General features: G+C 56.5%; 2 protein-coding genes across 7 annotated transcripts; both read right to left on the reverse strand.

Moving 5' to 3' along the window:
* Nucleotides 1-3081: 3081 nt before the first annotated feature.
* LOC122383661 (mucin-2-like) lies at nt 3082-5509 on the reverse strand. Its single transcript, XM_043370322.1, has 4 exons — nt 5421-5509; nt 4892-5132; nt 4181-4402; nt 3082-3979 (listed from the first exon to the last, which is right to left on the reverse strand). The coding sequence occupies exons 2-4, from the start codon at nt 5109-5111 to the stop codon at nt 3435-3437; spliced, it is 987 nt and encodes a 328-aa protein (XP_043226257.1). The 5' UTR covers nt 5112-5132; nt 5421-5509; the 3' UTR covers nt 3082-3434.
* A 196-nt stretch (nt 5510-5705) lies between these two features.
* Nucleotides 5706-13730, reverse strand: LOC122383632 (GTP 3',8-cyclase, mitochondrial-like). Of its 6 annotated transcripts, none has more exons than XM_043370263.1 (10): nt 13679-13730; nt 13087-13225; nt 12767-12893; nt 12280-12447; nt 10656-10882; nt 10122-10346; nt 9576-9721; nt 9031-9116; nt 8619-8666; nt 5706-7780 (listed from the first exon to the last, which is right to left on the reverse strand). In XM_043370263.1, the coding sequence occupies exons 1-10, from the start codon at nt 13684-13686 to the stop codon at nt 7002-7004; spliced, it is 1953 nt and encodes a 650-aa protein (XP_043226198.1). In that variant the 5' UTR covers nt 13687-13730; the 3' UTR covers nt 5706-7001. The 6 variants fall into 6 exon arrangements, with proteins under 6 accessions (XP_043226198.1, XP_043226196.1, XP_043226197.1 ...); XM_043370261.1 differs by having other exon boundaries at nt 13646-13699; XM_043370262.1 differs by having other exon boundaries at nt 12767-12890; nt 13646-13691.

Genomic DNA, 13730 nt, shown 5'->3' on the forward strand with positions numbered 1-13730 from the left:
GCGGACGGTCGACCTATCGACTCCGATATCCTGCCTTACCAGACCGAACAGCTGCACAGATGAGCCGGAGTGACGGGTGGACCCGCGCGGCGCGATGACGGAGATGAGAGACCCGGTGTGAATATTTTGACGGCCGGTGAGCTGAGTTAGCCGCTGCGATGGCGGCCGGTGGGGCGCGACAGACTCCGGAGGCTATTGCCGATCAACTGCTGGCCAAGTGCGGGGAGCGCGCCGACATCCTCATCGACTGCGTGCTCTCCAAGGCGCACCATTTCCACCCGGCGGTGAAATGGACGCGTCAGGTGACCGTGGAGCAGGTGCAGCTGGGGCGCCGCCTCTGGGACCGGCCGCTGCTGCAGCTGCTGCAGCTGAGAGCTGCCAGCTGCAGCTGCTCGCCGCTCGGCCGGCTGCGCGTGCTGAGTGCCGTGCTCTCGGGCAGTCAGATGGAGGGCTTCGGTGACGTGGAGGCCACACTGCGGCTCGACTCTGACTTCGACACCATGTTCGAGCTGGGACCGGTGCAGTGGGCGGCTGACGGCGCCGAGCAGACGGGGCCGAGACTGCGGGCGGTGCCAACCGCGAACGCCGGCTTCGTGCGGCTGCTGCAGGAGCCGCTGGAGGAGTGTAGGCACACCGAGCCGCTACCGCTGAGCGCCGCTGACATCCGGCGGCTGCTGCAGCTCTCAGCCGAGGTGCGCCGCCGGCCGGGGGACACTCTGGGCGCCAGCGGACCGGCCACGGCGCTCACCTCCAACAGCAGGCCGCGGCTGGCCGGATCCAACGACGACGACCTGGTGCCCTGTCTGCGCGCGCCCTGGTGGCCGGCCGCAGAGTTCGTGACGCGCCGCCGCACCCGCGACTGGCCGCCGGCGGCCGTCCGGCGCGAGATCCAGCAGTTCGGCGTGCACCTGGTGCCTACCGGGTGTGCCGGCAGCTCCACCGAGCTCTCCGAGTGGCGGCTTTCCTTCTCTCGGGCCGAGGTAGTGGCCGCCTGGCACCTGACTGAGCAGCAGCGCTGCTCCCTGATCGCCCTGAAGGCGTGCAAGGCGCGCCTGGGGCCACACGGCAAGGGCGTCAAGTCGTACTACATGAAGACAGCGCTGTACTGGCTGTGCCAGGAGCGGCCCGCCAGCGGCTGGGCCAGTCCAACGCAGGGCGCGCGCGACATCCTCGACTTCCTGGAGGAGGCAGTGACCGCCGGCCGGCTGCCGAGCTTCTTCTGGGCGGAGATCAACCTGCTGGGTCGCACCACGGCCGAGGAGCGCGAGGGGATGCTCGGCACGCTCAGCCTGCTGCGCCGGGAGCTGCCCCGGCTTCTGCTGGCCGCCTGCGCCCAGCTGCACATGCGCACACTGGGCCCGGTGCTGGTCGCTGCTGGCCAGCCACTCTCAGAGCACCAGCTGCGCACCTGTCTGGCACGCGCCCTGGTCCTCGAGGCCGTCATCCTGATGGCGTCGTTCGGCACCGGTCTCATCCAGAACCAGGACAGTATTCAGGTGACGGTGCCAGTGCTGGTGCGCGCGGCGGCCGCGCCTGAGCTGCGGCGTATGTGCTGGCTGGCGGCGGCGCTGGTCGGGCCGCAGCTGCTGCTGCTGCGCGCGCTGCTCGTGGCGCCGCCGGAGGTGGCCGGTCGGGCGCGGCTGAGTGCGGACGGCGCCGGCGGGCTCCGCTGGGACGCGGCGCCGCTGGTGGCGCTACTCACTGACGACCAGTGGGCGATGCTGGTACGCCGGCCGGCCGCCGTGGCCGCCTGGTGTCGGCACCACGGCACGCTCACCGCCGAGCTGAACACGCCGCGCGGCCGCGCCGACCTGTTGCTGAACGGGCCGCTGATGGAGCGCGCCCTCCGCGCCTGCGCCCCAGAGTTCGTGGCGGTACTGCTAAGGTCCTCGGAGCAGCAGCGGCTCAGTCAGCGCAGCGTGGTGCCCAAGCCACTGATATCGCTCGCCGAGGCGCGACAGGAGGCCACGGCAGACTACCACAGCGACCTGGCCGGCAGGCTGCGGCGCGCGCTGGACCTGACAGAGGCCGCCGCCGAGCGGCTGGCCAGGGACTGGAGACATGACCACCGGCGGTTCTGGAGCGACCCGGCCACGGGTGCCGAGTACGAGAGAATCCGCCGCTCAGTGCCTAACGCCTGGCAGCTGCGTCAGTACGTCACCGGCGGACCGGTGGCGGCGTCAGCGACCACCTGAGGGCCGGCCCAGCGACCAACTGAGAGCCGGCCTGGGGATGTCTGAGGCCGGCGTAGTGGCGAGTGTCTTCTGAGGTCCGGTCCGGCAGTGTGGTGAGTGCTGTCTGAGGTCCGGTCCAGTCAATGTGGTGAGTGCCGTTTGAGGTCCGGTCCGGCAGTGTGGTGAGTGCTGTCTGAGGTTCAGTCAATGTGGTGAGTGCTGTCTCAGTGTAGTGCCGCCTGCCATCTGGTCAATGTGGTGAGTGCTGTCTCAGTGTAGTGCCGCCTGCCATCTGGTCAATGTGGTGAGTGCTGTCTCAGTGTAGTGCCGCCTGCCATCTGGTCAATGTGGTGAGTGCTGTCTCAGTGTAGTGCCGCCTGCCATCTGGTCAATGTGGTGAGTGCTGTCTCAGTGTGGCGAGTGCTGTCTGAGGTCCGGTCTTGTGTGACGAATGCCGTCTTTCAAACTTCAGCTGTCACAAAACGCAGTAAATGTGTGCCGAAATGTGTCCGTGAACCGCATCCTTGCAGAAAAACGGAAACATTATGACTCAGCTCGCATACTCAATGGACTGCTGACGGGTGTGAACATTTGATATATATCTCTTGGTCTGCTCGAATGGATGGCGAATCGAAAAGGCTAAAGGTATGGGTCATGGGAATGAGCGCGAAACAGACATGGTCGCATGCCAAACCCTTGCAGCGAGCGCTATCTCCCAAGACCTACTGGACGAGTTGAAATAGTGCAATATTCGATGATGGACAAAAAACTTTTTTTTTTTCATTGAGATGGAATAAAACTCGGTTGGTACAATGGATTATAGGCTGTGGTATAGGAAAGCGTGAGAGTCGCCAGTGCGTTACTAAAGATAGTTTACGCAAGCATGTTAAGTAAATTACATTAGAACAGCAAGGATATTCACTGTATTTATCATCAAAACATGTACAATTGTCTTGACAGTAGGTAGGTACCATAATAGCCCAAGTCTGACAACGAACAAAGTCATTCGTCTTAGACCGAGTAGAGAAGTGCTAAGTGGCCATACTTTCGTGAAGCGACGGCCGGCGGCGTTCGAAACTCAGGAGAAAGGACGGTTCCGCCCTGTACTCACCCCATAGGTCACTAGCCAGGCGCGCAGTCACCACTCGCCACTGGGCATAAAGCAATCAGCACCGATCATCAGACAGCGTCAACAGTTTCGTGTCACCGAACTCCTAGTCACCAGTCACCTAAGGGTAGTGTCGAGCGGCTATCGTCCCGTCACCGGCCTCCCCTCGCGGCGGGAAGGGAGTGGCACTTCCTGGCCGGCCCCTGGGGTCCGCTGCCCTCCTCCGGCGCTGTCTCACAGGTCAGGTAGCAGGTGACGCTGGTCTGCTTGGTGTAGGTGATGCCGTTGCCGACATACGTCTCGGTGATTACCTTCTCGGAGACGGCAGCCAGCGCAGGGCGGGAATGAGCGGTAAAGGTCCCTGAGGCCGAGACAGAGGGCGTATCGCGGGGTGGAGCGGTAAAGGCCCCATAGGCCGAACCAGAGGGTGCAGCGCGGGGTGGGTCCAGTTCCGTCTCCGCAGTCGTATCAGCGGGGAGACCAAACGGCGCAGATCGAGGTGGATTCGTCCCAGTGGCAGCCGACGACCCAGATGGCGTAAAACGAGGTGGGTCCGTCCCTGTCGCCGTGCTGAGTCCAACTGGGACGACGTGTGGCACAGACCCGGTCAGCCCACTGCAGGGTGCGGCAGTTGTATCATCGGTAGTCCAGTCGCCACCCCGGGTTGAATGGTCGGTTGTCTCGGACGGGCATTGCCCTGAATGGACGGATCGTGGGAAATCGTGTAAAATGGTTGTCAAGGTGGGTGGACACTGGACAGGCAGCCTATTGGCGGAGAACCGTGATGCATATCTACTACACATATAGTGTTGAGTGTATTGCAAAAAACAAAGAGGGACCATATCGCATGACCATTTCATATCCAGTTTGACACACAGAAGATGGCCGTGCTACTCACCCTGATCGGTTGCTGAAGTGTTCTCCGGATTCCGCTCAGAGATAAGTACCTTCTGCACCTTGCCGGGCGGGACAGCAGAGGTCCGAGCCGGAGACTTCTGAACATGTCCGAGTGTGGAGACTGGCCGCCGCGACACCTCCGCCGCCGCAGAGCCCCTCGATGACGCCAGGTAGTGGTTTAGCAGCGCCGCCTCGGCGTCATCGAAGGCGTCATCGTCTGAGTCTGAAGCATTTAGAATAGAGCGAGACGGGAGTTATTGCGCAAAGCGGGATAAGGGGATCCCATGATTCCATGAATCTGAGAACGTACTGCAAAGTACAAAGTGGGGCGATGGGGCGATCTATGTATTCGTAAGCATCGTGTACTTGTGCTCTATAGGAATCAAGATATCGTGCATGTAATCAGCTTACTTTAAATGCAGTACTTAAACGATACCTCTCGTAGATAACGTGCACAAAGTGTTTTACGAGAGTTTCAGTTCAATGGCCAGGCGACTCGCACTCGAGTAGCACAAAGGTTGATTGCACACCGCTACGACAGACCGCGTGATTAGCCAGAATCAGAATTTATAGCGTAAACATAAATAACGGTAGATACCCATCTGACAGTGATATCTTGAATGTTCATCTAAAACGGTTTTCTGTACAGATAAACTAAAGCATTTACATCCCTTTCGGTATATATTCCGGCATCCGGGCAGAGCCCACCCACCTGAGACGTACGACGAATGTCGATCCCGCAGCCGCCCAGCCGGCGGTGGTGCACCCGCTTCAGACCCGTGCCAAGTCACCCTGGAACTGTCGGCCGACCGGGCGGGGGCGGCCCGCTGGCGCAGGGGGCACCTCTTCACGGCATTCCTGCGCGCGATGCTCCTCCCGAACTTCCCTGTTTCGGCGCGCTCCGAGTCTACAGTCGGCCGAGGGGCGCTCATGCATGTTAACTCATCAGGTCCCTGGAAAATCGTCAGGATTAGAGGTGACGGTTTCACAGACTTCGTAACGCTTATCATACTCATCATACTCAGACTTATAATATAAAAGGTTCCAATACTCCGGGTCGCGCAAACATGAACAGGGCAGTTCAGTACCTCAGTGCCGTGTCAGCTCTAGCAAAAACACCCATAAGAACTTAGTATGTCCTTCGCTTCAACTAGTTATCAACGATATGCATGACAATAACGCATACAACGTACCATCAGAACAAAAGTCCAGTCAGATGTCGGCTAGTGCGACAAACTTACCCTGATCGTTGCACAGCCCGCTGATCCCTTCAGCCCGGCGTCGTCACTAGCTCACACCGCCGGCAACCAACACAGACTGGCTGAGCACTGTGAGCAGTCACACCGATAAACCCAATCGACAAGTCTGCACAGATAGCCTGCACAGTGCACGAGGCGGCTGACCTTTGAACTGACCGCGACACTATCGTCAACGAGCAGCGGGGAAACCCTTAGGGATTTGTTTGAGATATCGGAAAACACTCACCCTTCGCTTTTCCCATAGGTCTTACACATAAAACGGAAAGCTGCCCATTGTTTACCGTATATTAGTACCTCAAACTGCACCCTTCTTCATCACAATTATCAGCAATGCTATAAACAATGGATAACTTCATCCATCACAATTATTGCTCATCACAGGATAACCCGCACAAATAGATGGGGTAAAAACCTTACTTCAAACACACATTTCATCCCCGCTGAAACAAATCGATTGTTGTAGGATGCTCGATATGTAATCGTAAGAAAATATCATCATTTACATGCATAATATGCATCCAAAGGCCGGAACGACGCTCATTCAAAACGTCGCAAGAACAGCACTGACCAATAAAACCCGACGTCAAAATTCGCCGTCGAAAGTGATTGACCCTGACGTGTATCGTGACAGAAGTCAACAAGGACAAAAATGAATCACTGCTGCTAACCTCCACCATATATCGACACCTTTTTTTTAACCCCACATTTGTTCTCCCATGAAGTTCGGACAAGTTGTTTAGAAACCTTCAAAAAAAGGTACAGTCACTCGATTTTCTCAAGTTTGTCTGTCTTGGCAGATCAAGCAATGCCAGAGCAAGCTTACGAACACACAAATTTGATCAGGATCGGACGATTGGACACTTCTAAAAAGAGATCTTTCGTGCTTCCCGGAAATTCACCGGAGAACAGATGTGGGGTTTAAAAAAAGGTGTCGATATACCTGATTCCTCAGCACGCCAGGTATACAAAGGCATCAGTATGCCTCCATCTAAAAATAGTCATACTTCTAGTGGACAAAAATGTACTGTACCGTCCTACGTTCTCCGCTGGACGAACATAGATTTATGCGCAGATTGCACAACTGCAATTATGACAATACACATATGTTTTAGAGCTACTGTTTTAATACTTAACAGTAATACTTTTGTGGTCTAATAGACTAGACTAGACAACGTTACGATTCTTCGCTTATGAATACTTTTCTATCAAGTTGCTTAGAACAAAGCACCATGTTCTAATTGACGACTAGCTCGTCCCCGAACCTAATTACCTTCACCTTACCACTTGGACTAATTCCGACTAGCTAACTACGTCCTGGTCCCAACCAACACTACCGTGGCACAAGTACCCGCAGGAGAGGAACGCCCGTGTACCTCATACCGCTCACTCGACAGAATATCGTCAACGGATCACACAATCTCAACTTATCAAAATATCGATGCATCAAACTGACGTGATCAGACAGTCTACGTACCACACACACCACCCCAGACCAGCCACACAATCCACCCTCTCCCTCCTGCTCCCACCCCTCCGCCTCCGCAGTCCGCCCGAGCCAGCCGCTCACGCGTCGTCGCGCCGATACTCACCGCTCTTGCCACCCGACTTGTGCTCCAGCCGCACGTCCGTGATCTGGATAGCCTTGCTGACGGCCTTGCACATATCGTAGACGGTGAGCGCGGCGCCGGCGACGGCCGTCAACGCCTCCATCTCTGCGCCCGTCTGGCCCGTGCAGATGACTTCCGCGCGCACCTCGACGGCGTGCCGCTCGGGGCACAGCGCGAGTCGAACGTGGACGGCGCCCAGCGGCAGCGGGTGGCACAGCGGCACCAGCTCAGCGGTCCGCTTAGCGGCCATCACACCCGCCAGCTGCGCCACGGACAACACGTCACCCTTGGCCACCGCGTTGGCCTTCACCAGGGCGAACGCCTCGGGGCCGAGCAGAACGACGCCGGAGGCAGCGGCGCGGCGCCGACTCACGGGCTTCTCCGAGACGTCAACCATGGTGGCGCGGCCGGCCGAGTCGGTGTGGGTCAGCCGGCCGGCGGACGGAGCGGGGGCGGGGGCGGGCGGGCGGTCAGTGGTGGGCTTGGGCTGCTCCGCCGGTCGGGCGGGGGCGGGGGCGGCGGGCTCGGGCGGGCCGCCGCCCCTGCCCCCGTAGTAGGCGCGGTACTGGTCCCAGTAGTCACTGTGCAGCGTCTCTCCCGAGCGGCGCCGCTGCTCCCCGGCTGCCGTTCCCGCCGGCCGGTCCGAGGCGTCATCGCTGTACTGTCGGACGGCGACGGCACGGCGGGCGGCGGCGGCGGGCGGGCGGAGCAGCGGCCGGCCCCGGCGGCCCGCGCCTGCCGAGCAGAGACACAGAGACGGTCAGCACACAGCCAGACGGGCCGGGACACAGGTGCCATCAGCAAAACAAACAGACATCAGCTGTGCCAACACACTATTGTGTCACTTTTATCCACCGAAAATGTCAGAAAAACGACGCAGCGAAGAGAAAGACCGCGTCCTATGATGGCCAGACAGGTCGGGGAAAGAAACGGGACCAACTAAAATACATTTGAGCATGTTGATTGGTAAAATTATCTAGTAGAGCTAGAACAATTTTTTAAGGGGGGGGATTCCTCATACGCTGAGCCTCCATTTACCAAGGCGGCAATTTCACTAAAAAAGGACAACACACCAGATAGCCCCGACATTCCTATCCAGCTTTATCGATAAGCACTAAAGCCATGCACACCAACAATATCACAAAACATCTGAAGCTTGACAGCTGCAAAATTGTTAGGCATGCAGAGAGAGGAAAGGTGCAAGGCAAAAACTAGGAAGCAGGAAAACTAGCTAGCGAGACTGCGATACACTCACGACGAGACAAACTAGCGAGAAAGACAGAGGAACATTCTACTAGGTTCAGCAGGGTCAGCGGTAGGCCAGTGAGCTCAGCGAGGTCAGCGATAGGTCAGCAGGGTCAGCGGTAGGCTAGTGAGCTCAGCGAGGTCAGCGATAGGTCAGCGGGGTCAGCGACAGGCCAGCAGGCTCAGCGATAGGTCAGCCGGGTCAGCGGGGTCAGCGACAGGCCAGCAGGCTCAGCGATAGGTCAGCCGGGTTAGCCGGGTGGCGAGGGTGTCTCCGCTCTACTCACGCTCAGCGGCGGACCCGGCCCGGGACCGCGCTATCACCCACCAATGAGGATCATCGGCCGGTTCTTCATGGCCGCCAGGTCCAGCATCCCTGTCGGCGGGCGGAGAGCGATCGTCACATCGTCACACTGCAATAATTAGCCACCATCGGCATCGTGCACCATCATCATTCTAGTAACAGTAGCAATAGCAGCAGCAGCAGCGGCAGAAATAGTGACCGACAGGCGGACTACCCATCCGTCCACCTGCTCCCTGTCCGTCACTTCTTTTCCGTCTACGCCTTAGCTTGAGTCCGTCTACCTTCTGAAGATATGTCTGTCCGTCCGACAGTCCGTTCGTCTCACTCCTACTCATCAGTCATGTGTTCTTTACGCTCGTGCCTCCTCTCGAATTTCTGTCTACCCCTGTGTCAGGCCATCCACCAGTCATTCCTGCGTGCTGCTTAGTGTCGTTACCTGCGTGCTGTTTCTTTTTCCGTCCGACGGCGGCGCCGACGATAGTCATCAGCTCCTCGTCCGAGCTGCCCTGGCGCAGCGCGTCCCTGTGGCGACGACACAACATGGGTCAGAGCGAGGTCAGGGCCGAGTCCAGCAAAACTGAATCCAAATAAAGCACAATGGATGAGGTGAAAACCGAGGTCATCACCGTTAAATCGAAACACGGGTTCAATGTGAAATAGGACTGAAGTCAGTATGGGAAAATACGCACGTAGGTCACGATACATGTCAGGGCAGAAATTAGTGCACGGAAATTAAGAGGGGTTAACACCATTGTCAGCATCAATATTGCATACCAAATTAAGCACCAATAAACACTTGCAAAAATATTTCAAATAAAACATATATTAGGCAGCACGATTAACAGCAGCCGACTGTCCTGATGTCCTCGCACCCACACACAAACCCGACATCAACCGACCCGCAGCAGCAGCCGACTGGCCTGAGCCATACACCCACACACACCGAATACCCAGCGGAGGGTGCCCTGACCTCCGACTGACCTGAGCGACACCTCAGAGTTGCCGAACAGGCACACCTTGAGGTTTCCGTCGGCCGTGAGTCTCAGCCGGTTACAGGTGCCGCAGAAATGCTCCGACATGGAGGTGATGAACCCCACCTGGCCCACCCAGCCGGGCGCGCGGTACGCCTGGCGGACACAGCGGGCACAGAGGCCGGTCAGATTAGCACAGCAGATAATGGGTGTGGCAGTGCCCTCCTCCTCAATTATGTGTTAAATGCTTCTTTGAAATTGGTTTTACCGACAGGCCACCCTTTCCTGTGTCGTTCTGGTTATTCCCCATCTGTGGCGAATCACTACCCCGATCTATTATCACTTCTGACGAACTGTTATCCCGGTCTACATATACTAATTGGAGCAATATTGTCATATTTGTCTCAGTCATTCTTCCCGCCCTTGACGTATCCTAGGGTCCATCACTGACACCACTTTGGAGGTTTCGTCTCGGCTATCTCCCCACCTTGAACGTGTCCTTATGTCGCTATCTATCCACCTAAGACGTGTCGCTGTCTTGGCTATCTGTCCCCACCTTGGACGTGTCGTTGGGCCGGTCGGCGATCCGCTCCAGGTCCGGCCAGCGCCGCCGCAGCCGCTCCACCATCTCTCCGTACGGCACCATCTTGCGGTCGTTCCAGCGGTTGCCGTCGAACGGCATGTACTCGATGAAGCGCACGTCCAGTCGGTACGTTTCGGCCAGGGTCGCGAAATCCTCCAGCTCTTCGTCGTTGACACCACGCATCACGACGCAGTTGAGCTGTTGGAGGGCAAGGGGCTGGTCATAACAACATGTTCATCCGTCAGAGAAGGGCAGTAGGGTCAGCATATATCATCTGTCGCAGAAGGCAAGTCAGATAAACACACAGTTCAGTAGGAGAGGTCGGGAAAGATGAGCGCAACGCAATTCAACGGCTTGTTCAAGACCGGGAATCCGATGAAATAAAGGCATAACACAGCTCATTCGCAGGTGGTCAAGTAGGGACTAAATACTGCCAGGTCAGAATATCGCTACACAGATAAACACAGACCAATATCCCTCTCCCAACTCCGTGCACCTCTCCCTCACCTTGACCGGGTCGTACCCGGCGGCCAGGGCCGTCTGAATGCCCTGCCAGACGCGGTGGAACCCGCGCCGGCGGCTGATGAGCTCAAACTTGGCCGGCACCAGGGTGTCCAGGCTGATGTTAAGCGCATCCAGGCCGGCGGCCTGCAGGGCGGCCAGCCGGCGCGCCAGCACCACGCCGTTGGTGGTGATGGCCACCGACCGGATACCGGCCACCGTCTTCAGGCCCGCTGGGGAGGGGAGGGAGGGAGAGAGTCAGCATACACAGGTCACCGTCTTCAGGCCCGCTGGGGAGGGGAGGGAGGGGGAGAGTCAGCATACACAGGCCACCGTCTTCAGGCCCGCTGGGGAGAGAGAGGGAGGGGGAGAGTCAGCATACACAGGCCACCGTCTTCAGGCCCGCTGGGGAGGGGAGGGAGGGGGAGAGTCAGCATACACAGGTCACCGTCTTCAGGTCCGCTGGGGAGGGGAGGGAGGGGAGGGTCAGCCCTCACACCGGCCACCGTCTTCAGGCCCGCTGGGGAGATATGGGACGGTGAGAGTTTAGAACGGTTGCCGTCTTTAGGCCAGCTAGGGCCGGTGGGGGAGAGAGGGGGCAGCTTTCTTTCACGCCGGCAACCGTCTTCTGCAGGCTCACTATGGTGAGAGACCCGAGGACAGAGAGCACACACTTCAATACAACACGACTACCACTTCTGACAGGGAATCGGCGACTAAAGACCGCGCAGCTTTCGGAATCCGGGCGATAACCTTCGTGCTGGCGCGGAGTTTCGACAAGCCTGCCGCGATCCCGCAGAGTGGGGCTTCTGACGTCTGGGTGGGCGGTTCCAAAGTGGCAGCCGGGCGGCCAAGGCACTGCTGACAATGCCACACGGAGAGAGCTCGCGCCTGTTGGATGGTCAGCTTAGCGCAGGACGTGTGCCAGCGCTGGCCGCAGAGGCTGCAGGTGATTGCGGCCTTCCTTGAACTCCGGCTTCTGCATGCCTGGCAGCTGAGCGAGGCAGTTAGCTGGGTGGTGGCCGGTGGGCGGCTGCGTCCGATTGCTGTTTGTCGTTGATGAGCATTTTCGTTAGTTGCTTGATCCCTTCTTCTCTTGGGCTTTTTCTTTCTCGACGCGGTGACCCAATTTCCGTCTCTGGGGTCAAAGCCCTCGATTGGTGAATCAGAATCATCAGTATCCATTTATGCATCTTATCTTTTCCCAAAGCGGGATCTTCTTTTGATAGTTGACACGAGACACAAATGGAAAAATCAAAGGGCAAAACCTTTCCAGACCCGATGCGTTTTTTAGAAATTAGGTCAAAAATTGACAATATTTAGGCGTTTATACTGTGTAAAACGATGACTAAAAAACTATGAAAATGTGACCAAAATATTCTATGTTAGAATAGGAACATTTTTATATACATCACACGGCGTAGAAAATAAGTAATTACGTTACGGCGAACTAGAAAGCGGGGCATCTGCGCGCACGTCCGAACCCTTCGAGAGTCCAACACGTACACACGACTACCTATTTACCATAGAGCTGCCATAGGGCGTGTCTGAGATATCGTGATTGGGGGGTGGGGAGGGGTACCGAAGAGCCCACCGTGGAGCGGAATTACCGCAGGGATGTTGCACGTACCGATGATGTCTGCGAGGTCGGCGCGCACCAGCGGCTCGCCGCCGGTCAGCCGCACCTTGGTGACACCGGCGGCCGAAAATAGACCGGCCAGTCGGATCACCTCGTCCGTAGTCAGCAGGTGCGAGCGCTCCGTCAGAGGCACGCCGTCCTCCGGCATACAGTAGGTGCCTATGGAGGGGGAGGGGGGGGGAGTCAGGGGACGCCTTCCTCCGGCTTACAGCAGGTGCCTAGGGAGGGAGAGGGGAGTTAGAAGCTCGCCATGCTCCAGCATACTATGGGAACTACGGCGGGGCGGAGAGTCAGCATTCCTTCCTCCAGGATACAGTACATTCCTCAGGGGGAGAAGTGTACTGCTCACATCTCATTAGGGTGTGTGCCTTTAGTTGAACATACCACACTCTGTTGGTGAGAGCATGTCCGATATGCCATCAAGGATATGCCATCAAAGGTCGCACACTGGCATACACTCAATGCTACAAAAGCTTACATCTCAGGTTGCAGCGCTCCGTCAGAGAGATTCGTAGGTAGTCATGAAATCGGCCGAAACTATCTGTGAGGAAGTCGCTAAGAGGGGCCACTTCCTGCGCCCGCAGTGCCTCCAGACGAGCATTCTGCCACAGAAAAATACAAAAAGTAAAATGCACTTAACCATACTAAGGTCATAATCAATGGCACCACAAACTTAGACAAACACAAGGCAAAATGAGTAAGCCCTCTGGCAATGGTGAAACATGAAAACATGCTCCAAGAGGATTGTTCATCAGAAAATTAGAGGTAGTCCTATAGGCATAAAAGATAAATACAAACCTTCTTTTGTCCTTTTGAGCCTGACAGGCTTCCTGATATTGTTCTCGTACTAATAAGACCTTGACCAAATAGATGGTTCTTCAAATCTATTTGTCGCAATAGCTGGCCACAAACTGTAGCTTGAGACCTCATCCTGAACCTGATGAGAGAGAAAAAGGCAGAAATAGCATGATTGAATACCATACCGTCAAACTATCCCCATGAACACAAACCCTAAATTCACATGAACCCTGAACTGAACTCGGCCACCGACCACAGCCAGGGATATCAATATACCCAGAGCTAGCAATGTTAGCATAAATGTAATTGCATACATGTACAAAACATTGTTTTAAACCAGTCAGGGGCCAATTGGGCTGATGAAGGCCAGTCGGTGACAGTAAGCTCACAAAGGTAAAATGCAAGTCATTATGAGTAAGCATTGTAACCGCTCGGAATCAAGTGTGAAGTTAACCAATAAAATATAACCCTGTTTAGAGCCATGACCCTCTAACTGGCGCTATTCCACCATCAGATGCAAAACCAATGCACAAAAACTACACATAATAAGCAAAAATACCAAATTCCGAACCAGCCGAACCAGCCCTCACACCAACACATGAATCTCAAAACACGATAAGCATATTCCAATTGTGTTGAGCGGT

The sequence above is a fragment of the Amphibalanus amphitrite genome, unplaced genomic scaffold (genome assembly GCF_019059575.1).
Source record: "Amphibalanus amphitrite isolate SeventyFive unplaced genomic scaffold, NRLGWU_Aamphi_draft 000169F_arrow, whole genome shotgun sequence".
Taxonomy (NCBI): Eukaryota; Metazoa; Arthropoda; class Thecostraca; order Balanomorpha; family Balanidae; genus Amphibalanus; species Amphibalanus amphitrite.

Coding starts and splice junctions, on each gene's coding strand:
- LOC122383632 (XM_043370261.1), bottom strand. CDS start 13,686: ATGTGTTGGTGTGAGGGCTGGTTCGGCTGGTTCGGAATTTG. Junction 9,722..10,121: donor GGCCCAACGACACGTCCAAG/GTGGGGACAGAT, acceptor TGTGTCCGCCAG/GCGTACCGCGCGCCCGGCTG. Junction 7,781..8,618: donor CCGGCCGATGATCCTCATTG/GTGGGTGATAGC, acceptor TCTGCTCGGCAG/GCGCGGGCCGCCGGGGCCGG.
- LOC122383661 (XM_043370322.1), bottom strand. CDS start 5,111: ATGAGCGCCCCTCGGCCGACTGTAGACTCGGAGCGCGCCGAAACAGGG. Junction 4,403..4,891: donor ACATTCGTCGTACGTCTCAG/GTGGGTGGGCTC, acceptor TAAATGCTTCAG/ACTCAGACGATGACGCCTTC. Junction 3,980..4,180: donor CACTTCAGCAACCGATCAGG/GTGAGTAGCACG, acceptor CCGTCCATTCAG/GGCAATGCCCGTCCGAGACA.